The sequence below is a fragment of the Polyodon spathula genome, chromosome 18 (assembly GCF_017654505.1).
Source record: "Polyodon spathula isolate WHYD16114869_AA chromosome 18, ASM1765450v1, whole genome shotgun sequence".
Taxonomy (NCBI): domain Eukaryota; kingdom Metazoa; phylum Chordata; class Actinopteri; order Acipenseriformes; family Polyodontidae; genus Polyodon; species Polyodon spathula.
In genome coordinates, this window is record NC_054551.1 from 34140529 (window position 1) to 34164584 (window position 24056).

The window sequence follows — 24056 nt, forward strand, 5'->3', positions numbered from 1 at the left end:
TCCTTCTGTGCACGCTGCATTAGCTTATTTTTATTTTGTTATAAAAATACGAAGATGGCATCGCAAATGGTTTATTAAATATTAAGTTTTGAAATATAAATGAACAAAAGAATCCGCTTTACACGTGATTTAGTGGAGACTTGCTGAAGTCTTTAAAATCTTTAAAATAGTTCACAAAGTTAATCATAGCCAATACAGCACAGAAACCAGGAGCACAGCACACTGTTGGAAATTAAGTGTAGACAGACTTAGGACAGAAGGTAGGAGAGTCACGGTGAGGGTGTGGAATGGGTTACCGAACTGTCTTTTTGATGCTGACTCATCAGAGTCCCCTAAAACACACCATGACAAAGTTTTGAGATCAAACAGCTGCTGGAACCCAGACAAACACTGACGGGCCGAATAGCCTCCTCTAGTTCACAAATTCTTATTATCTGGTTACATCTCCTCCTCAGATGAGGAGTAACAGCCCAAGCCAAGGAGATCTCTGGTTGCTCCTGAAGGTTCCTGGGCCTCACTTATTTCAGCAGCCCCTGCTTCCCCGCTGATCCAAGCCGCTGCAGTCCGGCCGGGGTTTACTGAGGGGTTATTGTGAAGGTTAGGAAGCCCTGAAAGCAGAATTTGTGTTAACTTGTCAGTATCATCGTGATTCCCTGCTTCACAGCCAGACACTGCATGGCCAGTAAATTTCAGGGGAATCTTTCGAGGATTAAAGGAAAGCGGCCGGTCCTGGACTTCACAGTCAACAGAGGGGCAGTTGTAGACAGGAGCAGAACGATCTGAACTCAGAGGGTCTACTTTCCAGTTACTCTCCTGTTCTTCATCAGAATCTGACTCATCCCTGCCTTGGTGTACAGGCATGGACAGCACTGGGGTGCACAGCTTCTTCACAGAGCCAGGGTCTGACAGAAGAAGAGAGAGCAAATGACATCCACTGTCTTAACTCATTACATTTTACTGTATGTTGTGATAGTACATAACTAAATGGTCAGATCGGTGAAACTCAATCAATCAGAACTTCAGCATCACAAATTGTTTTTTAATCAATGTTTAGACCATCATGGGTGTTATTTAAAAGTGTTTATAAGTGTTCGCTAGCTGCTTCTAATCAAGTTGTCCTACAAACAGTGCAAGAGAACATACACTCTCAACTTGGGAGTAGAGATTGCCTTCATACACATCTAAAACATATTGAAAGTCATTACATCTAAATAAAACACAGACACAAAGCTGGTGTTAAAGTATATAATCTGTTTATATAGAACCTGTTGTGGCTTAAACATTTTGAATGCATTGTCAATGATATTCTGAGTGCGAGATCTACACTGTGTGAAATACTAAGCTCAGTTGCTGTTGGGTGGTGCCAGCAGGGACGTGACATTACTGCCATGTTACCTGCTTGGCTCTCAGACTGTGCACCGACAGGTGCCTGTCTCTTCCTTGTGTATCCTCGCAGTTTCCATGGGTGTTCCTTGTTAGAGGGCTCTAAAGTTCTGAGTTTCCGGATGTGACCCTGATACTCCCTTCTCAGGTCCTCAATGTGCTGCTGGAACTCTGCAATCTTCCTCTCAGGATAGTGGGGCAGCTGGGACTGCTGGAAGACCAAGACAGTTCAGTCAAGCGACTCTGAGCCAGTGTGGAGCCACAACCATACCCACTAGACACTAGAACTGCACAGGGAACACTTCACCCAGCCCTACACTTTCAAACAAGCTGCTTATCTACAGTGTCCCATCAGTCAAGCACCACAGGCAATCTCACACATTACAGCAATTAGGCTGTTCAAACCTCACTGACTATCTGCACCACACATCAAAATGATCTCAATCTGTACCTCTTTAGTTAAATACATTTTACACCTGGAAAATAACATAGAGAATCAATTGTTTAAATAATTTACCATACAGTTGGTTTCATGATGTATGGGACTGCTTTACTAAAAGAAATAACCAAGCAAACAAACACATACCTGTAAGTAATATTCAATCTCATTCTTGATGCTTGGAATCCACCTCTTCACATCTGCTGCTGAATTTAGAGAAGACTAGATGAAAAAAAAAATGAAAAAATAATAATTTGTATATGGACAACATACCAGCAAAACAAGCTTGCTATTAGAATGCATCATGTACGGTGCTTATGGATTGTAAAAACTTTACATTTACATACCGGTTGTATTTTTACGCCAAAAAATACTACTAGGGTCTTGCAGTAGTTAAATCTATATTTACAGTGTTCCTCTAGTAAATGCCGCTGAGCCACCAACACTGAGTCATAGCTCTTACATCACAGAGATATTAAAATATGATCGCTCGCTCGCTCGCTCTCTCTCACCAATTTGGGTCTGTTTTGGTGTACATCTTTCAGGCGTCCCTCTGCAGGATAAAAAGAAAAGACTCAGCTCCTACAGACACTTCTTTTGGATCACAGTGTATTTTAAATATGCACATTTTTACGGTATTTATGTATTTATTTATTTGGAAAGCTGAATTTAGTGAAATACAAACGGGTACGTGCGAAATGAACAGATACTGGACGGTGTTGTTTTTGTTGCATTACAGCATTGCTTTCCTGTTTTATTCATTTGTTTAAGTAAATTTTGCAACAGCGGTATTCGTACGACAGACATACGTAACTCCTTTAAAGATCACAGCTATACCAACTCACCTTCTCTCTCCCTCTGCAGCCAAACCCGGTTCAACCTGCCCAGCTGCTTCTCGTGGTTCCGAGCCATGTTCACCTACGACTGGAAACCAGTTGGTCACATGACCGATTCACGGAAATATTCTAGGAAGCCAGTGTGTAGTATCACATGGCTTGGGTTTGTTGAGGCGCGTAATCTGCCTAGATAGGAAACAGATACACAGGTTTTGCAACCAGCTAAAACATAATACTGTACAATTGAGTCACACGCGACATTGTTACAATTGTTGTCTACAGTTAAAACCATTGTGTGGTCCTTAATTTAGCACAGAATATTCCACTGGGTTTCTGTACATGATATTGGGACGCAAATCAATATGGACTTCAACTATGTGTTACAATGTTGCCTGGGGTGTTCCTTACAATTCCGGGGTCCTTAACTCAACGGCACGCTTATTGACGTGTACTTCGTGCGTAATTCCTTTACATCTCGACCACAGTGCGCTCTCTACACTATACCTGAGAGGTCGCTTGTTTTAGCAGGTGAACCAGAGAGCTGCTGTTTAATGGTCCGTGTGCCTTGTCTTGATTAATTGTACCCCGATTCCGATGGAAGCGTTTGAATCCGGTGCTATATTTGATACTGCAGTATAGTGTATCAGCAGCCATTCTCCCGAGAGCTATCAAATTTGATTGGGTAATCAACAGGCATACATTACGTTTCTGTTGACTCGCTTCGTACAACAGGATCCATAGAGATACTGATTGAACAGTAACCGCCTCCACAGGTCCCAAATCATATCTAATCAGTCCCAAGCTGACTGATGGCATATATTTTTTGTATTCTCAATAATCAGGCTTGTGTAATATATCATGCATATTTTCTGGACAGCAATGCTGTTTTAAAAAACAATGAAAAAAATGCATTAATGATGATAGTCACCAAGCTGTTCCTTAGGGCCAGGCCGTTATTTTGTTCTTTACATCTTTAAAGGAGGCTAATTGAAAGAGTTCTAATGCAATGTACAGCACAGAGCTCTCTGGATATTTCCCCACTCAAAGTGCTGTATGACCCTGCATAAGGCCCTTCACTAATACACTTTTGAGTACGTCACTGTTTATTGATGTGTCTGAATCAGGTAGATAACAAAAGAGGTAGCACTGTAGTTGTTTGTGGAGATTTTATGAATATGGTTCAGTACATTTCAGGATAAATAAATATGTATCAGTATATGAGAAATACAGTATACCAAATAGGAGACACTTCATTGCATTCCCACCTGCTCGTTGCTCATGTGTGTGATATAATTTCTAACACCTTCTTACTGTTATTATTATTATTATTATTATTATTATTATTATTATTATTATTATTATTATTATTATTATTATTATTGATCTTCTATTTTCTAGACTGCAGCAGTGCTACATTAAAGTTGCTTTGACATATTTTACAAACAACATCAATTAAAACATATATTTTGAATTTAAAATATGATAGAAAACATTGTGTGTGACAGAGACAACCAGTCGAGTGTAAGTTTGCTGTTTACCAGATAACTAGCAATACAATCTGAGAGAGACCACGTACACTAGGTGTATGAAGGTCATAGATATGTATTAGTATTGTATATGACTGAACAGGAATGCTAAGAAAATATAGCAATATAACAATCTCTTGCCAGTAAATACAAAAGTACACTTTTGAATCAGCCTTAACCAACCAGTCACAAATACCCAGTTCTTTTGGTAAAAGCCAGTGAATTCCATTGTAACATTCCTGAAGTCTATCTAAATGCTTCATGAAATAAGGAACATTTTCTAGCAACATTCTAACTACTGCATATAATGAATCTGCTTTTGTGCATGCTTGACCACTATTTCAAATACCTTAATCCATCCACTAACCCAGTATACTCTTCAAACTGCTGCTAATTTTGGCATCTGGCTGAAATTCTAGTGCTAGTGTTGTAATATTTTTGGAGCTTAACTATTTCATTAATAACATTTTTCAGAAAGCTGGCTATGTGCTGGTGATTGTCGGTGTTCCCTGACTGTGCCACTTGCAGAGGGGTCTTTTTCACATTGTTTGTAGCCTGCAGGTTGGGTTTCTCTCCTTGGGTCCTGCTCACCAGTTTGTGCACAGAGCTGTAGTGACCGGACTTGCAGGCGCAGTGCAGCGGGGTGTCCTTGTTGTTGTCGAGGGGATTGACAGCCGCTCCGCAGCCCAGCAGCAGCTCTATGAACGCATCCTGCCCGTGTTCCGCTGCGAGGTGCAGAGGGGTCCTCCTCCACACGTTTTTGTCATCTACATTCTTATTTTTTCCAGCATGCCCTTTGGCAGCTGCACAGTGCAAGGCCGTACAGCCATCCATGTCCTTAGCTCCTAACCTTGCCTTGGCAGCCAGCATTGCAGACACAGCTTCTAAATGCCCCTCCACGGCTGCCACATGCAAGGGTGTCTTTTTCTCCTTGTCCGCAGAATTAGGATTGGCGTGGTTTTTGAGAAGCTGTTTCACCATCGCGCCGTTGCCTTGAGCTGTGGTGAAATGCAAAGGCATCTTGGAGTGCTTAGCGTTGATATCCGCTTTGCACTGGTTCAAGCGCTGGGTGACATCAACATGACCCCGCTGACAAGCAATGTGGGGTGAGAGACTTCTTAGTCGCTGCATTCACATTGGCTCCGGCTTTAATCAGCAGCTCAACTAATGCTGGTTTATTGTGGAAGGCAGCAATGTGCAAAGGAGATTGGTCGCCTGGGACTGCAGTATTAGCATCCATCCTTTTCTCTAGCAGGAGCTTTATACAGGGGAGACTCCCACTTTGAACAGCCAGGTGCAGAGATGTGTTGAGGTTGGGTAGCTTGTCATCCAGTCGTGCCTGTCTTGAAACAAACACTTTGACAGCTTCCAGTTTGCCCATTTCTGCAGCCAACAGCAAGGGTTTGTATTGCATGTCATTCAGTGCGTTCACGTCCGTGCCCTTGTCTATTAAAGCCGCGATGATTCCATGTAGATCTCTCTGCACGGTCTTAAAAAGTGCAGACACTCTGGTGTCAGGGGACAGGTCCTCAGCGTGCTGCAGGATCAACCTAAATATCAATTGGTTGTTGCTATTAAATGCTGCGTCGATAACAGAAGAGTCCATTTGGGCACCAGCTTCAAGCAGGACCTTCACGGTCTTCTCAAAACCCAGAGAAACGGCGTGAAACAGGGCAGTTTTTTTTTCTCATCTTTGGTGTCCACAGGGGCACCCTTCTTTAAAAGAATCAGAGCCATGCTGCTCTCATCCTTGAGGGCCACCTGGTGCAGGAAATTCTTCAGGTTTTTATAGTTCCTAGTCTCTTCCTCCACCAACATCTTGACTATACTGAGGTGGTTGTTTTGGGCAGCCAAGTGAAACCGTGTCTTGGATTTTTTGTCCGTGGCATAGATGTTAGCTCCAGCCTCTAAGACCACCTGCACAGCCTGGGCTTGACCTCTTTCAGCCACCCGGTGCAATGGTGAGCTCCCATTCTTGTCATGTCCAGCTTGGCACCCTTGCTGAGCAAATACTCAATAACTGAGACTTGACCATGAGAGGCGATTATGTGCAAGAGAGTCTCGTGTGAGGAATTGACTGCGTTAATGTCGCCGACTTTCAATATTTTCTCCAAGTAAGAAACATCTCCGGCAGCAGCAGCTTGAAACAGTCCCCTGGGCTTTTTAGGGATCACTTTGGAATCTTCTGCAATTGGAACAGATTTCTCTTTCGTGTCCGGCATCTTGATGGTCTTTTCTTTCTTTAGTGGAATCACTGCCATGATGGTCTTTTTGGGGGTCTCCTGGACAGCTTGAGGAGGCCCATTTGTTTCCTTTTCCAACAGGTACCCAACAAGCTGCCTCTTAGCATCTCTAATGTTCTCATTCATGCTGCTCACATACATTCGAATGCTGTTGTACAAGGTTGGCTCAACAAGTTTCAGGCAGGGGTAAAAGAAGAGTCTACAAGCTCTCTCACCTTGGGAGAGCAGAATCTCCAGAACCCTGGAGTTCTTTTCCTCACGCATCCTGTAGTTCGAAAGCAGGAGTTTCTTTTCCGGTGACAAGATGCCTTGGCCAATGAGATGGTCCAGCAGACATTCAGTGTTATTTATACCATTCACCAGATCCTTTTTCTTAGACTGGAGAACTTCAACAGCATATGGATTGGTGAACAGACTAGCAGAATACATTATAGCTCCCTGAGGCCCTTGCTTTGCTCTCACTGTATTCCAGTCAGGTCTTGATCAGAAACCTAAAAACTGAGGACTGTTGCTTTTTCTCTTTTAGACAACTGCAACACATCCAAAACTTCTTTGGTAGTCTTGACATTCCTTCTTAATTAAAGCTTTAGTCTAATCTAATGTCACCGTAGCAACCAGGTAAATACTATAGTGAGCGCAGGTGGTTCAAAACTTTTATCAATGAAAAAAATTAAAGCAAATTTATTCCGGTTTTGATTCAGTGTAAAAGCATGCTAATAGTCTAGCACACACATTGTTGATGTCTCTAACATATTAGGAGAGATGTTAAAAGTTATGCTTGTTTTCTGAACCTAACTACTGAGCATACTTTGTTGTAATTGCAGTGTAAGCAATTCGTCAGAAGTGACTGGAGAGAATGTGCAGCCTAGCTACTGTTGCTGTGATCACTGCCGTAGGCTTTTGTGCAGGATTTGAAATCTCTGTACAGTCCTACCACAAACAAAAACTGCACATGACTTCCTTTAGGATAATTTAAGAACAACCCAGGGCTGGAGGATGCATACAGCATGCAGACAGCAATCCAATCATTGTGAGGAATCAAATCATACAAGAAAGAAAAAGAGAGAGAGAAGGGTTTCCTTAACAAAATGTTCTCTTCTGTCACCTCGTCTCATTTTCCTGTGTGTTATTGTGAAGTCCTGAATCCCCTTCCTCACCATTGCAAACAGCACCCACACAGTCAGAGGGGACAGTAAGTGACAAGAGGGCTGAATTGGCAGAACGAGAGCAGCAGCTTTTGTTATTTTATCATAGCGTTATTAAGTGCAAATCAGAGCAGGTTTTTACAGCCAAGCAGTATCTGCAAGGCTACTGTATCTTAATTGATGTAACATTACAGCAGCATTGCATTTATAAACACTGAGGACATGGTTGCCTAGGAGATGTTCACTGGTGTATCTACAGGAGTTTAATACAGCAAATTTTATTTATCAGCCTTTATTTTTAATTTGATCAAATCTGAAAAAGTTTTCCCAGTACAGTAAATAATATAAGTTTCAATTTATTTCATACTGTAATATGGATATATGTTTTAAATTAATACACTGCGCTGCTTATACTTAATCACCTCATGTATTTTTGTCTACTCCAATGGCCCTTCAGCACACACGCACACACTGAAATGTAGAGCTATCCTTACCCCCTTGCATTGACACATGGCCTCATGTTGTATAGCTTGCAAAGGATTCTGGTCTGTGCAGTCTTAAAGGTAACAACAACAACAATAATAATAATAATAATAATAATAATAATAATAATAATAATAATAACTGCATTATTAAGACCTTGTTGACTATAGATCCATGTGAATGAGAAGAAACCAGTCCCACCCAGTCATGCTTTTGATTGGGTAACAGTAGGGTGAGTCCTTTTTTTTTTTTGCCCAGTCCCACCCAGTCATGCTTTTGATTGGGTAACAGTAGGGTGAGTCCTATATTAGTATGCACTGGAGTACAAGGAATGCTCCTGGGCTTCTGTTTGCTGTCTGAAATCAGCATTATTCACTCATACGCATACATGTGTTTTAGTTATGTCTGTGTGACTGGAGCAGCAAGCTCACCGGGGGCTAGATTTCCAACACAGCCCTGCAGGTGTCTCTGTGGTTGTGTGTGTGCTGTGAGTTGCTCTCCCCAGCAGTAATCACGCCAGCAGAGTACTTTTCCATTTGAGTGAGGTTTTGTGTTTGTAATGAGAACATGAAATGTATAGCTACTCCAGGATAAACAAACATGCATGAAAAAATGAATCAGGTTGACCACATCACAGATGGATGAAGCGGAAAGCTAAAGGATCAGTGACACACAGACTCATAGAAATCAAGAGAATTGTCAGAAATATTGTATTCCAGGGCACAATTTTTGACAGGCGGAAAAAATGGTCATGTTTATTAAATCACTGTAGTAGTTAAGCAATTATTCCATAATTATAATGTCTTTTTGTATCTACGGTTATTCAAAATCACTGGCTGTCAAATATGTATCAACTGTAACTTAGTACTGTCCTGGTGGGACATTCATAATCTCTAGATTCTTGTGTAAAAAGCCAGTCTTGAATAATTTCCAGAATATCAAGCTGTATTTTATTAGGGTTTGTGAATATCACAACACGCTCGATAGTCCTCAGTGAACAAGGACCACAACTGATTATTATTGCTTGTGCAGAACTAACAATCAAGGGTTGGTTCATCAGAATGAAGCCAGCAGCTTATTATAATATCTAACTGGGCAGTACTGCTGTTTCATTTCAGTAGGAAGGGCTCTGTGATTTTCTCCAGACCCTGCAGGCAGCGTTCAAACTGTGATAAAGCATTCAGAACACACTGTCATTCCATATGTACAGCTGACCCACTGTCTCTTATGGTATAGCAATGTCTTCTCATGAGCATTCTGTGTGGACAAAGCCAGGCTGAGCAGTTCTGTCATCCATGTCTTCACTTGGTTGTCTACTGTACCATAATTGGCAGAGAATGGCTTCAAAGCAGCAGAAATACATGTTGATGAGGAGCATGTCATCCAAACCTTTTGTTCCTAATAAGTACATTGGTCTGCAGGTATTAGAGTCTCCCCACACTAGTTTATATAGTATTTCGATGAGATATTCAATGCCTGCCTGTCCCACAGTTTCAGTAAAGGCTCAGCAGAAAATGCTAAAAGTGAAGGATATTTTGTAGTGCTGTTCTAATTTGAGATTATAAATACTCACGAGAATGGTTTGCTTGTTCGCTTGTTTGCATGTAATACTGTCCATCGTACACAAACGCCATGCTATGTTTTTTCCACTAGATGGCCTCACTAGCTTACAAATAAATGAGAATGTCCTCAGACCAACTCACTGTGCAGTGTCATTACTCAGCGCTACTCTGTCAGTGCAGAAAACCAAGGCTCTCCACAATGTATTACTCAGGCCTGAATTTAATCTAAATGCTCGCAGCACCAGAACCAGTATAACTATGGCGCTGCAATAAGCTTTGATTTCATTACAGCCTCAGTCAGTGAACCTGATGCCATGCCGTTGTAATACATAACACACCACTGCAAAGATAAAGACACGCTGGGCTCTCGTGGTCTATAGAAATACATCCACAGTTTAAATAATTCAAATAAGAACTTTTACATACCAAGGGAATGAAAATGAAACACAAAACAGGGGAAGAAGATTCAGTGTAGATCAGCTGAATAACTGAAAGACAGGAAGCTAATATGAAAAAGAGCTTCTCATGACGCATAACGACTGAGGGGTAGAATACGGGGAATGAGATGTAAGGCCTCTTCCCAGCACCCCATTACCAGGGTTTGAGATGCTGTTGATTCACCTGGCTATCTGTGCACTGGCTTTGATATCTAGGAGGACAGATCAGTATTTTTGTAAACTTTACCCCACAATTTACAACAAATTACCACATTACCGTAGTATCTCACCCCGCTGTCATAAACTTACAATCAGACTTTCTGAATGCCAGCTGATCAGTAAAATGAGTTTAAAACGTGGTTCCATTGTATTTCTTCTTAACCCTTCGAGCTGGAGTTAAAGAAATCATTTCAGCCGATATCCTGATTAATAGGAAAGTGGATTCCTCATACTTTAGGAAGATGAAATAACAACTTGAGATTAGATCAAAACTCCACTGCTGACGGCATGCTGGTTACCGTCTGTGATGCTGTAACATTGCGCTGGTTAGATTTTTATCAATGTTGCTCTTTGTGCTGCACTTTTCCTGTAGCCTGTGCACTCTGACAGGCTGAGCGGAGTCCAAGCTGCGATCTGGCACAGGTTCTGCACCTCAGGTATGAAGTTGATTCCTGGATCACACCGTAGCTGATCAATATGACCTGCTACTGACACACTCTCAAAAGGCCAAGCATTTAAGTGAACGGGATCTTTAACACAGAGAGAGACTCATACCTGAGTTTTCAAGCCCTCTCTCCCTCAGTGCTCTCTAAGAATTCCACCCCACTCCCTGGGTGTTCCGAGAGCTATACCTGCCGCTCTCCATTCCTCTCCTCCGTTCCCTAGAAAGCAGAGTTTAAAGTGCGTATCCCAGTTGGAGCTGGTTTGTGTTGAGAGTAACAGTGGAGGAGTGGAGGAGTGACAGGTGTGGCAGGACACCTAGTATTGCAGAACACCCTAGACTCAGTTTAGAGGTAATCAACTTGGGGTTTGTACCTGAATTCATTACATTACCTGTGTAACTGATTGAAATGAGTTATTTTCAGATTTTATAGTCTGTTACAATAACACCTCTGCATTGTTAGGCAATTTTACAGATTTATTTTACCAGACTAGCAAACAGAGGTGCAATGGATACTGTTATAATTATAATCACAATAACAGTTAGGCTAAGCAGCTATTTTAAGTGTGAATGTTCTTTGCGAGTGTGGAAAATGCGTTAGGCGTTTCTGGTTACTATCGTCTTATACGTGAATTCAGTTATCAGCACGGTGCACTTGAAATCACAATGAGAACAGATGAACAGATACTTGAACATAACCAAAAACTTTCCTAGATGTAACTTGTAAATAGATACAATTTATAGATATTTCTATAGATACAGGCTCCTATAGAAGAGGTTTATCCTGTCTGTCACCAGGGGTCCACGTGGGTTATACAATCAGGTGAAATCAGTTTGGAATCAATCCAGCCCAGCTGTCACATCTCTGTTCAGTCTTTCTGTCCAGTTTCTCTCTCCAGCCTCTCTCTCCAGCCTCTCTGTCCAGTCTCTCTCTCTCCAGTCTCTATCGCCAGTCTCTGTCCAGCCTATCTCTCCAGTCTCTCTGTTCAGTCTCACTCTTCAGTCTCTCTCTCTCCAGCCTCTTTGTCCAGTCTCTCTTCAGCCTCTGTCCAGTCTCTCTCTCCAGTCTCTCTTCAGTCTCTCTCTCCAGTCTCTCTTCAGTCTCTCTCTCCAGTCTCTCTCTACAGTCTCTCTTCAGCCTCTTTGTCCAGTCTCTCTCTCCAGTCTCTCTCTCCAATCTCTCTCTCCAGTCTCTCTTCAGTCTCTCTCTCCAGTCTCTCTCTTCAGTCTCTCTCCAGCCTCTTTGTCCAGTCTCTCTCTCCAGTCTCTCTCTCTTCAGTCTATTTCTCCAGTCTCTTTGTCCAGTCTCTCTCTTCAGTATCTCTGTCAAGTCTCTCTCTCTCCCTCTTTGTCCATTCTCTCCAGTCTGTCTGTCCAGCCTCTTTGTCCAGTCTCTCTCTTCAGTCTCTCTCTCCAGCCTCTTTGTCCAGTGTCTCTCTCCAGCTTCTCTGTCCAGTCTCTCTGTCCAGCTCATTGAAAACGCAGGGGCTGTTCAGGGCAGGATGAGTTCAATGAGGTTAGCAGGTTGAGGGGAGATTCAACTGAAGAACACAGAAGAGCTCAATCACCACGTTTTGAGGCAATACCCAAATGTGTAGACTGATGAGAAGAGCCATGTCTCATATTACCTATCTATCTATCTATCTATCTATCTATCTATCTATCTATCTATCTATCTATCTATCTATCTATCTATCGGTCGATCGATCTATATGAATTAATGATTGATACCTTTTTTTCCAACATTTGTTTATTGCAAACGTTGTCAATATCCCAGACAGGGCAAACTTTTTTCTTAATTGAACTGAGGGGGTAACTGGAAGGTGGGATTATCCGTATTACACATAAAGTTTGAGTGCCACACAAAGAAAAACAACACGTTATTTAGCTTAGAGGTGTAATGTAATTAGCAAATCACTTACACAGATAATCAATTAAATTAAATAAGTCTCTGTGTTGCAGTATTTGTGTTGGATTTCTTTTTATTGTACTACTCTACACACGCGTCAGCTCAGCTGCAATGTCAAGTGTATTTGGGTTAACCATATGACCCGGCATTCATGACAATTGTTTAACTTCACAGTGCGTTTCAGTGGTTACCTATTTATCTGTACACTGCATTTCCAGTTCTCGGAGCCATTCGCATTTGTTCAGTGCACACACGCAGAAAAAAAAAAACTCTAAGGCATTTCCTGACCCGGCTGACTGCCTTCGCTGTTTATTTCTGCAAGCTAAGGGGCTTTGCGAGGCTCGATTCTCGAAATACACGCCCACTTTCTCTCATGATGACGTTTCTCTTCCGACTGTGCTGTTAACCGTATATGGTCAAGAAGGTGTTCCCTTTCCGGCATTATGTCACCGCCCCTCTTTCTATTTACAGCAATGTATTAAAACTCAAAGTCTGTCGCTTGTTATTGTCTAAGGGGAGCTGTTTGTCGGTTATCAATCAACATTAGTGTCAACTTCAGTGTTATTAAATATATTTTGGCCCGATCTGTGTATATGTTTTTATTATATTATAAGCATAAAGCATGGCTTAAATATAAAACGGACCTGTGGAGTGTGTGTGTGTGTGTGTGTGTGTGTGTGTGTGTGTGTGTGTGTATATATATATATATATATATATATATATATATATATATATATATATATATATATATATATATATATATATATAAAAAGGTTTGGTTTGAATCAGAATTGTAATATAAATGTATTTTTCATATTGGTTTTATTATAGAATCCCTGATATGAAGCATTTCTATGAATGAAATAAACTGTCAATGTATGAGATATAGCCTTCTGGAATTACTTTACTGAAACATACAAACATACAATGGAAAATATTGTGTAAAGAAAGTTTTCACACCTATGTACAGAATACAGTGGAAACTGGAACAGTATTGTATAGTACTCACTGTGTCCCTAGTAAGTGTATAACAGGACAGTATTGTATAGTATTCACTGTGTCCCTAGTAAATGTATAACAAGACAGTATTGTAGAGTACTCACTGTGTCCTTAGTAAGTGTATAACAGGACAGTATTGTATAGTATTCACTGTGTCCCTAGTAAGTGTATAACAAGACAGTATTGTAGAGTACTCACTGTGTCCCTAGTAAGTGTATAACAGGACAGTATTGTATAGTATTCACTGTGTCCCTAGTAAGTGTATAACAAGACAGTATTGTAGAGTACTCACTGTGTCCCTAGTAAGTGTATAACAGGACAGTATTGTATAGTATTCACTGTGTCCCTAGTAAGTGTATAACAAGACAGTATTGTAGAGTACTCACTGTGTCCCTAGTAAGTGTATAACAGGACAGTATTGTATAGTATTCACTGTGTCCCTAGTAAGTGAATAACAGGACAGTATTGTATAGTATTCACTGTGTCCCTAGTAAGTGTACAACAGGACAGTATTGTATAGTATTCACTGTGTCCCTAGTAAGTGTATAACAAGACAGTATTGTAGAGTACTCACTGTGTCCCTAGTAAGTGTATAACAGGACAGTATTGTATAGTATTCACTGTGTCCCTAGTAAGTGTATAACAAGACAGTATTGTAGAGTACTCACTGTGTCCCTAGTAAGTGTATAACAGGACAGTATTGTATAGTATTCACTGTGTCCCTAGTAAGTGAATAACAGGACAGTATTGTATAGTATTCACTGTGTCCCTAGTAAGTGTACAACAGGACAGTATTGTATAGTATTCACTGTGTCCCTAGTAAGTTTATAAGCAGAAGGAGTGTATATAAATAGAGTGTTGTTTTAAGATAAATCACTTTTTTCACTGTTTGTTAAGGACAAAAGAACAATACTAGTTAAGTTTATTAAGTTTATTTAGTTTGTGCCCGCAGGCAGGGCCTGCACAGGCACATCTCAACAGTGCAGCACTAACACAAAGAGAGATAGACCACACTCAATATAATAAAAAAAATCCAAGCAATTACTATACAGCCACAACAATACATATACTGTACAAACGGTACATCCTGTATACGCATACAAACACAAACACAGACACATACATTGAGGCAACCAATATCACCTTAAATACCTAATAAGCTACCCAGTGATCATTATCCGAGATTAAAGAGTTGCTATGCAGCATTTTCTTCAAAAGGGACCATGGAGAGAAGAAACTGCAACGCACAGCTTTCATCAAGAGCGGTGGTTTAGTAGTTAGTAATGACTCCCCCTTGTGGTGGAAATGCGCCACTGCCATTGCTACTCGTGTGAAATGTTTTTGTTGTCTTCTGCAAACCATAACAAATGCGATGTTGTACATGTCAACAGAAATGTCACCATCATTTTTTTTTTTTTTTTGATGTTTATAGTTGTGATGCTGGTTATCAAGGGCTGTTTGCCTGTACCGTGCAGTGAAAGGAAAATACTCCAGCAATGTTACAAAACTCGTGAGAGACAACTACAAGATGGACTTCAGAGTCTGAAACTGACTATACGAGCTGCTTCTCACAGTTTTGTAATACTGCTCATTTCATTTCCCTTTCGCATAACTGGAACAAATTCCGCAAGCGCTTGGTTTGAGCACAGCTAGGGCACAGCAAGCACAGGGCAGGCGAGAGATCTGGAATGGAGTTTGGAAGGCACGTGTTCTCTGGAATCCCAAACAGAACAGCGATCTCAGGGTATTGCTGATACAGAGCTGTTAAACCGACACTCTGAAATCAAACAATACAGGTCTCACTGCAATATCTTTATGTGCAGCCCAGCACGAAGGAACCATAATAACCATTGTTAATAATGATATTACAATTCTGCCAAATATAAACATGCATATGCTAATTGAGACACTACTAACGGTTCATGTACATTTCATACTGTTGACAACAAATTAAATTTGAGATGCATGTTTATAAAGTTCTATTTTGGAAATCTCAACTGAATGTGCTGTACACCAGTGCGATTTTTAATATAATGTTTAGCCGATGTGCCAGTGTGTAATATGTCTTTAATATACCAATACAGTCACCAGGATTGAGGAGTCGCCCAGATAATTAAGATAATTAGATCTATTAACACACATCAGAACACCAGAGCGTTCGTTTTAGATGCTTTATTTATACATGTCTTAAATATAATCGCTTTGTTTCTGAACTTTCAGAAAACGAACATAAAAAAATTATATATTTTATTACAAATGGCAAACTTATGAGTCTCCAAAATTCCTCTTATTTACAAATAGTACTGGGCTTAACCGCCAGAGCAACATACAAACCATAATAACTTACAAAGCGTGAAACGTTTACTGCATTAACATGACATCAGCTTATATACATACAGGTATATATAAAGTGAACAATATTTACATTACACATACAATCAAGCCAGACAGCTTTTTCAACCTGCCTTTTTTACTTTCTACGCCTTCTCATGACGTCGCTACAACAGAAGCAAACCAAAGTATCTATTGCAGTTTTTTTGTTTCGTTTTGTTTAACTTTGTTTTAATACTGAATGATCTTTGAATGTCACGGGGTCCATGCACAACTTGGTCAACGTTAACGCAATGATAGTGTCTCTTGAATAAGAAAGCGCTTGTGTCTTTTTTGTTATTCGTTGTTGTTGTCACGAACCCAGCCCGAGACAGCTCTTCTTATCATGCTCAAGACAAGTCTCTCTCTCTCTCTCTCTCTCTCTCTCTCTCTATACTCCAGCGTGCAGCCAAGGATCTCGCCTCTGCAGTCTCACGGCTGTGACACTTAGTTTCATTGTCTTCACTCATTCATTCATTACTGTGTAAACTTCGTCCCGTTCTCGGACTGTCTCTTTTTTGGAGGAGCAGCGGTAGCAGGGTTGCGCTCTCAGAATGTTTGCAGCTGCTGGGTCAGCATGAGCTGGCAGCCGCTATTGACGTGGTTCATGACTTTCTGCTTGAGCTGCGCCACCTGCTCTCGCAGCAAGTTAGCGGAGGACGCCAGCTCGGAGTTCTGGGACTTCAAGTTTTTCACTTTGTCTTCGAGCCTGGAGATCCTCTCCAGTTTCCTCTTCCGGCACTTGGAAGCTGCGACTCTGTTTCTCATGCGCTTCCTCTCGGCTTTGATCCTCTCCTGGTTCTCCATGTCGATCGGGGAGAGCGGCGGGGTCTCGCCGGGCATCTCGGGCACCGTCTGGGGCTCCTCTTTCAGCGCCTGCAGCCGCGGGTGCTGAATCTGCACCTGGGTGTTCATGTGATGCTGAGGCTGATAGTTCAGGTTGTTTGCATTGCTGAAGCCGGGTGCTGCCGCCGCCGTCGAGTTAGTTGGATTGAAGGTGTTCAGGCTGGTATACACCGGTGGTTCCGGCTGCATGTTTGCGCTGAAAACACTGTTGACAATCATAGATGAGATGGGTGTCATGCCGGTGGCCGAAGAAGTCTCTGTCGCAGAAGTTACGCTGGTGGAGCCGTTGTGCTGGTAGTGCAGCTCGGCCAGTGCCCGCACGAACCCGTCAGCAAAACCCTCCTGCTCGTCGGTAACGTTTCTCGGGCAGAGGAACTGGGTCGGGGTGGGGGTCGTGGTGATCATACCGTTGCTGGACTGGATGATAAGCCGCTCCAGTTCGGGGGAGGCCAGTTTGAGAAGCCCAACATCCGGGGATGTGAGGATGTCGCTTGCCCTGGCCCGCAGGTGCGGTTTCATGTTCAGCGGGGGGTCCAGCAGGTTCAAAGTCAGGCTCTGCTTCAGGGCTTTGGGGTTGTATCCGTAGCCGGAGGACTCTGGCTGTGAGAAGGCATTGAGTGTATCGTCGTAGAAAGTAGTTTCCATCTTGGTAGACATAGAACCCTAACCAGAACTCGCGTCTGTGTCTGTGTGTGCGCTGCGCGTTTTGAATTCAGCACTTATAACGAAAGACAGAAGTTATACTTCTGAGAAGTCCAGTTCTGAGAAGTGCGATAAACACAGATTAGCCTGACTGTGCAGACAGACCGGCTTATGATTGAAACTAAACGTCCGATATAGATATGTAAAAGGAAAATACAAATGCTTTACAAACTCTTACTTGAAGAGACGTCGGACAGTCTATTCTACAAGTTGTCTCTGCAACTCCTCAGCCCTCCCGAGTCGAAAGACTTTGTATTCTTCTATAGCACTTGTTTCAAATGACTGTGTTCAGTCAAATATAACAGCTCTGAATTGAGGTCCTTTTAGGCTTTTTCCAATGTAAACGTGTCGTCTTTTTCTTCTTTTTTCAAGAAATGTGCGAGTTTCACGTTTCAATGAGTAGTGAGCACCTTCCCAATTAAGATGTTCCACTCTCCACCATAAACTGTTATACTCTGAGCTTCTACAGCGTGCAGGCAAAGCTTATCTGCTGGTGCAGCCTCACTAAACATAGCAATGATGTCATGCCTGGGCTCTCCCATTGGCTGGAGGCGATTCGATGGGCGTTCCGTTATTTTCAGATAAGGTGCGTTGCCTAGACGACCACCCAGAAGATTCTTGCTCGCGCGCTGGCTGATGGGATGAGGTAATGCAGTTAGCTAGATGGGCAGTGCATTGTGGGATTACGTCTTGTTTTTGAATATCTAGTTACGCGCTTAGCGAGGCACAGTGGCGGCATATATGCAGTTTATTTCATTAAAAATATATATATATAGTGCCAACACAACAGCAGTTTTTAAACTGTGTTACTATTTCGTTTTTATTAAAAGGAAATCTTTTACTCTAGTACACGGAAATTACAAATACTGCTATATGAGAAGGTGTCGGTTACTATTTCGATCCATAAACTAAACGCTTTTGTGTTATAAAAGGTACCTAAAGATTTGAAAGTTACAGTACCACCAAGTTGAATTACTTTTGATCGAATTGTTTTAATAAAATGTTGTATTTATTGTCTTAACTTAAACTCGTTGTGTTCTGAAGGCAGGGTGATATTAAATAACACACGAAACGGTCTTAATTATATGTTCTTAACATGAAGGGCTTAAGTCCCTCCACTTGTCAAACGGGGCGAATCGATGCGTCTCTCGGTCTGCAGTTCCGAGACTGATACGGCAAACTCCCGGTTACCAGAAAGCTACAACTTCAACCAGTCAGACCTGTAAGTGGAGGGATTCTCATAATGTTACAAGCACCGGAGAACCGAATGGTTTGACGGTGTGTAAGGGATCGTCACAAAAGTGTACAATCTGTTCTTTCAAGAAGAGCAACCGATACTAAGCAATGGTGAAGGGCTTCATGATTTATAACGCAATCTTAACATAAACTTTGTTAACACTGTCTTTTTTATTTTAGGACATGTCTGTTTATCTTACTGTCTCAATTAGAAATGATAAATGCATAGTAGTAGTATTAATAATAATAATAATAATAATAATAATAATAATAATAATAATAATAATAATAATAAATACTCTTGGTTTAACAATCTTAAAATGAAGAATATTTGTTATCTTGGTTATCTCATTACAAACATTTTAGGAGCTTTTAAAAGACTCCGTTTTTGCTATTTTACTGTTTTTTTCCAGCAATGCAGAATCACCGTTAATATAACAAGTACGAAATTAAATTATAATAATGTTCAGAAGATTATATAAAGTATGCCTTTTATTAATGTGAAATAAATAAAGTGAAAGTGAAACTCTGCCGCCCCCTCCCCGACCGTTAACAGCTGGGCGATCCGGACAGGCATCTAGTTGGTTCAATGAAACAGTAAGTAACACGACTGGAGCAAATTCTTCTTCTTCTTCTTCTTCTTCTTCTTCTTCTTCTTCTTCTTCTTCTTCTTCTTCTTCTTCTTCTTCTTCTTCTTCTTTGTTTATTTTGCAGGCGTCTTTATCCAAGGCGCAGTGCACATGTCACTGACAGACAGTCTCTGAGACTTTAGTGAGCAGCAGTACTGCTTTCTGTAAGCGTGACATTAATCAGCAAACTGCAATCATTAAAAAGGGGGAACTTCGAAATACTTCGGCAGTTTTCCACACATTGTACGTTTTAGTCAGTTAATGGACTTGTTAGTAACCCCCTTATAAGTTGCAAGTTGTTGCACCAGCCCCCTGGTCCGATGAGCACTTAAACATGACATTGCATTTGATCTGAAGCGGAGATCTGTGTTCTGGGAATGGCAATGGCATCTATTTACTGTAGTATACATAATTGAATAAAGACATTCATTGCAAAGGTAATTCAATACTTTTTTTTTTTTTTTTTTTACTTCAATAGAGATGCAATTCTAGTAAATTGGATTTAAACCGATGCATTCTTTTTTTTTTAAAAAAAATGCATTCAATTTATTTATTTTTCATACTGGTAGCAATAAGCTATAGTAAAACAATAAAGTAATATATATTTACAAAAACGAAAGCGTATAATCCTGTGCACACTATGTCTCTGTAAATAGCTTCCTGTGTGTGCACGGGGTACTGTGCACGATAATGGTTATTTAGTATAATCATCATCAGAGAATAACACCAACCGGTACAAGAACATTGAAAAAGTTCTTTGAAGAGGAACACAACCCCAAACATACAGTGTGATATCTCAGTACAAAAAAAGCATAATTTATTAGGTCGATTTATTGCTTATAATTCTTTCCATTAAAAATAAAATCTGGAATTAGTTACTGTGAGCCCATCGAGGCTCTGTGCCTGGTTCATGTGCTGTTCTTTTCTTACTACTTCCATGAACGCTTCAGTAACGACCGTTGATTTAAAATTCTTCCCCCCCTTCACAATTCCATCAGTTTCAGTTTTTTTATGAAAAAGAAAAAACGTTTGAAAAAAGTATTCGTTTCTTTTAATGGAATGTTGTACACTATTTACAAATAATAAACTGACACATTTTATTTGCCTGGTCCTCTGCATTAAGTACAATTTGATATTGGTGAAACCACTCTAGACTAGTCCTCAAATACCTCTTGTGTTACAGGGATGGACATAAGACTCCTATTGCATAACAGTTTCCCCCATTCCAGCTTTTAATGTGAGCCTGATTGTGAGCTCAGGTGTCTTAGTAAATGTATAGTAAAACGAGGAATGGAGCAAACTGCTATGCAATTGGAGTCTTATTTTCAACCCTGAGTTAAATCTTCCTTGTAAAAATGAGTCTGTTTTCTTGCAGACATGACAGTAAAATGTTATAGAGATTGCATGTAGAGTGGCCTCATATTTTCCTCAAGGCTATAAATCATTCTTTGTAAAGCGAATTACCGCAAGTGCATTCCCTGCCTATTCACTGGCAAAATTTATCAAACTAAGAGCCAGACTAAGTAAGCTATTACATGAATAATATATAAGCTATTTCACGCACCTTTTAGCCTACAAGACAGCATAACAAATAACATTCACTTAGCTGGATCCAGAAGAGGAATGCAGTAAATGTGCACTTGTTTTTCATGGGACATTTTTTTTTTTTTTTTTTTTTTTTACTTTTTCTGACTGTATTTTCTTTTATGTGTCAGCTCTTCTATTTGGTTAATGCAGAAATCCACCTACAACAGCCCCCTTACTGTATAAACACATTCGATTAAAGGCTTTAACCTGTAAAAACAATTCAGCCTGAGCACTTTGTAATGTTCACATGCTATGAGAACAGTTAAGCTCGGGGAGGGGAGCCCGCTGTTTGGTGCCACCTTGCGAAGGCTGGACAGACAGCAAGATGTCTGTATTTTGAGAGTGACAAGGGGCTTTCTAATGGTGTTATACTGGAAGGCAGTGGAGCTAGGTGGTCCTGAGAGAGTGTGGACTCCGCTCCCTGTCTGAAACATATACTGGCACTGAATAGCCAGAGGCACACATGTGAGATATCAAGCTCTCGGCTCAATGCAAGGTCATAGCACCAGAGTGGGGATCATTCAATTCAGCTGCTGTGGGTTAAACTCGGGGGCACACAACTCCATTCCATTCCACATCAGGTCCATGCTGTGTATCCATCAGGTTAACTGTGCTGCTTGTAGACTCCATATCAGGGAAGCATGCACTCCGTGTTTTAGGACAACCTCATTCTAGATGTGCCTAACAAGCTCTATTTAGACTCTAATTATTTCCATCAGCTACACCTTATATGTGACTGTTTAAAAACCCGAAGGCTTTCTTTTTCTAAAGGCTTATCAAAACAAGTTCTTTCTAAACACAATAAAGAAGAAACATTTTCCCTGTGTTTCTCCCAATACTGGTTATCAGTGTAGTTTTTAATTACACAGAGGCGAAAATAATCACCGAATAAGCACTAAACTACAATGATAATGTGATGTGGTTGGAAACAATCCTGTTACAACAAAAGATTCTTGGAAACATTGGAAGTTGCCACGCAGCCCCTCCCACACTGCAGGAAAATGATCTGAGACATTCCAAGAAAACCTTGAAGTGAAGTTAGTTAAAGTTATGTATGTAGTGCTTCCATTGAATGATTGTCTTCTCTAAACTGGCTTAACTAACTAACTACTTAATATTGATTTACTTCAACAAAAGTAACTATACAGTTTAAGTGACAGTGCACTCTATAAAAATGTATGCCTTGTTGACAGTTCAGTTTGTTAAGGTGGTTTCAGGTGCAGGGATACAAGCCTTCCACTCCACCTAGGGGTGCAAATTTGGTGTTATGGTGCTAGATTCTAGCACCAGGGTAAATCATATAGCACCAGCAACATTAAATTCTGGTGCCAGTAGACATGCCTTGAAGTGTGCTTTCTCAGTAAGACAGGGGCAAGGAGGCTCTAGCCATGACTTTAGCCATGGTCCCAGTTTATTACTGCCATTCCTACAGATAGAAGGTGCTTGTTCTTTATTTAGATGGCAGTTAACCTTTGCTCAGCTTTTTCAACTGTATTTAATTATAGATCTTCAGTTAATTACACATTTCTGAAGCTGCAAACCTGCAAACTCTTTCAAAATACCTAGTAATAGGCATCTTCTTCTGTATAATGATACAGACCCTTTGTCCTGAGAGGAAAAACAGCCTGTATTTTTCTTGTGGGCATCTATACAAGATCACCCAAGATATGCCTTTATGTTTGTTTGTGACTATTTTAGTAGATAAGTACATTGAGCATCAGGCATTCATTGACCTCAACCATTCCCTCCTTGTGCAGAATGGTACTGTTACTGGAGAGACCATGATTTGCCATGGTTATTAATGTGCTTTGCATATACCTCTCTGTGCTTTAACTGTGATTTGCTGTGCTGTCAAGGTAGTTTACTTCTCTTTGTTATACTTTTACATGGGTAATCAAAATAGTGCCTCCATACACTAATCAGTAAGTTGTGTAAAATACCTCCCCAGTGCCAGTTGTTCATACACCATTGTACCCTTACACTGGCTGACAACAGCTTGATTAATTCACTGGCTATCACAATACACTCTCAATTAGCTGTCATTTTAATTTATTTTGCTAATGTACACAGTATGCAATACCAGGAATCTAACTGAACTGTGCATGCATGCTTGTTAAGAGAACAGTCCGCAATAAAATCAGCAATAGAGAACTTATATAACCTAAATGTGTGTGTGTGTGTGTGTGTGTGTGTGTGTGTGTGTGTGTGTGTGTGTAAACTCTGCTGAAAAATATGAACAATGAATTGATTATCTGTGAAGGAGGAAGGATCAGTCATCAATGTTGATTTCACCCAATGGGGCCCGTTACAGAGCAACACAATGAAGTCTTAAGGTAATATAAACGTCTAGGTAGGTTTGAGTGACTTGACTTTAGCTCGAATTTGTTTAGACACTGCACTAAGTGATAGTTACAGTTCCAAACAATGATGCCTTATTTCCGTACGGTACTTGGCAGATGAACGGCATCAATCTGCACCTGAAATTCGTGGAAAATGACCCCCCCCCCCCCCAGGCTAAGGAATACATTGCAGCTTGAGCTGGGGTTAGCAGCAGTGCAAAACGTGTCTGTATTCGTTCAGGTGTATTTTGTTCATTGTTGTACAGGAGGGTATGCACTGTGTCGTTCTCCATGCGATTATTAAAAGGTAACCTTTGAACAAAACTTGGTCTTCATTTGAAATATTTAACAAACAGGTGTTTTCTTTAATTAATTAATAAATTAAAACCATACATACATACACAAAGAGGTGATTCTTAGGACTGGATTCGCATGAAGTGAAAGTTTTGTGTAAAATATGCTTGTGTTTTAATGTATTCAACTAAATGAACTACAATTTGTCTTTAATTCATTCATTTAAACATAGATGAATTATGCATTGATGCATTCAATACATGTTGAATATTCGCTCTATGACTCATAAAGAACACTGCTTCTCATCGCTGTACTGTATCCTTATGTAAACAAACACTTTTTCGTCATGCATTTATCTAAAATATAAAGCTTACTGTATGCCTAATTGAATGCACTAGAATACATTTTGCATTGACCAGAACACATTGAT

At 40.6% G+C, this 24056-nt stretch overlaps 2 protein-coding genes and 1 pseudogene across 3 annotated transcripts; all 3 read right to left on the bottom strand.

The window, feature by feature from the left end:
- Positions 1-128: 128 nt before the first annotated feature.
- On the bottom strand, positions 129-2852 carry si:dkey-86e18.1 (uncharacterized protein LOC557342 homolog). Of its 2 annotated transcripts, none has more exons than XM_041278247.1 (5): positions 2668-2852; positions 2335-2375; positions 1970-2044; positions 1396-1591; positions 129-902 (listed from the first exon to the last, which is right to left on the bottom strand). In XM_041278247.1, exons 1-5 carry the CDS (start codon positions 2732-2734, stop codon positions 439-441), a joined length of 843 nt encoding a protein of 280 aa, XP_041134181.1. In that variant the 5' UTR covers positions 2735-2852; the 3' UTR covers positions 129-438. The 2 variants fall into 2 exon arrangements, with proteins under 2 accessions (XP_041134181.1, XP_041134180.1); XM_041278246.1 differs by having other exon boundaries at positions 1396-1594; positions 2668-2844.
- A 1722-nt stretch (positions 2853-4574) lies between these two features.
- On the bottom strand, positions 4575-6856 carry LOC121330739 (annotated as a pseudogene).
- An 8924-nt stretch (positions 6857-15780) lies between these two features.
- Positions 15781-17994, bottom strand: LOC121330935 (transcription factor AP-1-like). The gene has a single exon (XM_041277924.1). It carries the CDS (start codon positions 17494-17496, stop codon positions 16543-16545), a length of 954 nt encoding a protein of 317 aa, XP_041133858.1. The 5' UTR covers positions 17497-17994; the 3' UTR covers positions 15781-16542.
- Positions 17995-24056: the final 6062 nt, after the last annotated feature.

Excerpts from the sequence above, each read along its gene's own strand:
- si:dkey-86e18.1 (XM_041278246.1), bottom strand. The coding sequence starts at position 2,734 with ATGGCTCGGAACCACGAGAAGCAGCTGGGCAGGTTGAACCGGGTTTGG. Across the intron at positions 2,376-2,667 it reads GCTGCAGAGGGAGAGAGAAG|AGGGACGCCTGAAAGATGTA; the intron begins GTGAGTTGGTAT and ends TTTATCCTGCAG. Across the intron at positions 1,595-1,969 it reads AGATTGAATATTACTTACAG|CAGTCCCAGCTGCCCCACTA; the intron begins GTATGTGTTTGT and ends TTGGTCTTCCAG.
- LOC121330935 (XM_041277924.1), bottom strand. The coding sequence starts at position 17,496 with ATGTCTACCAAGATGGAAACTACTTTCTACGACGATACACTCAATGCC.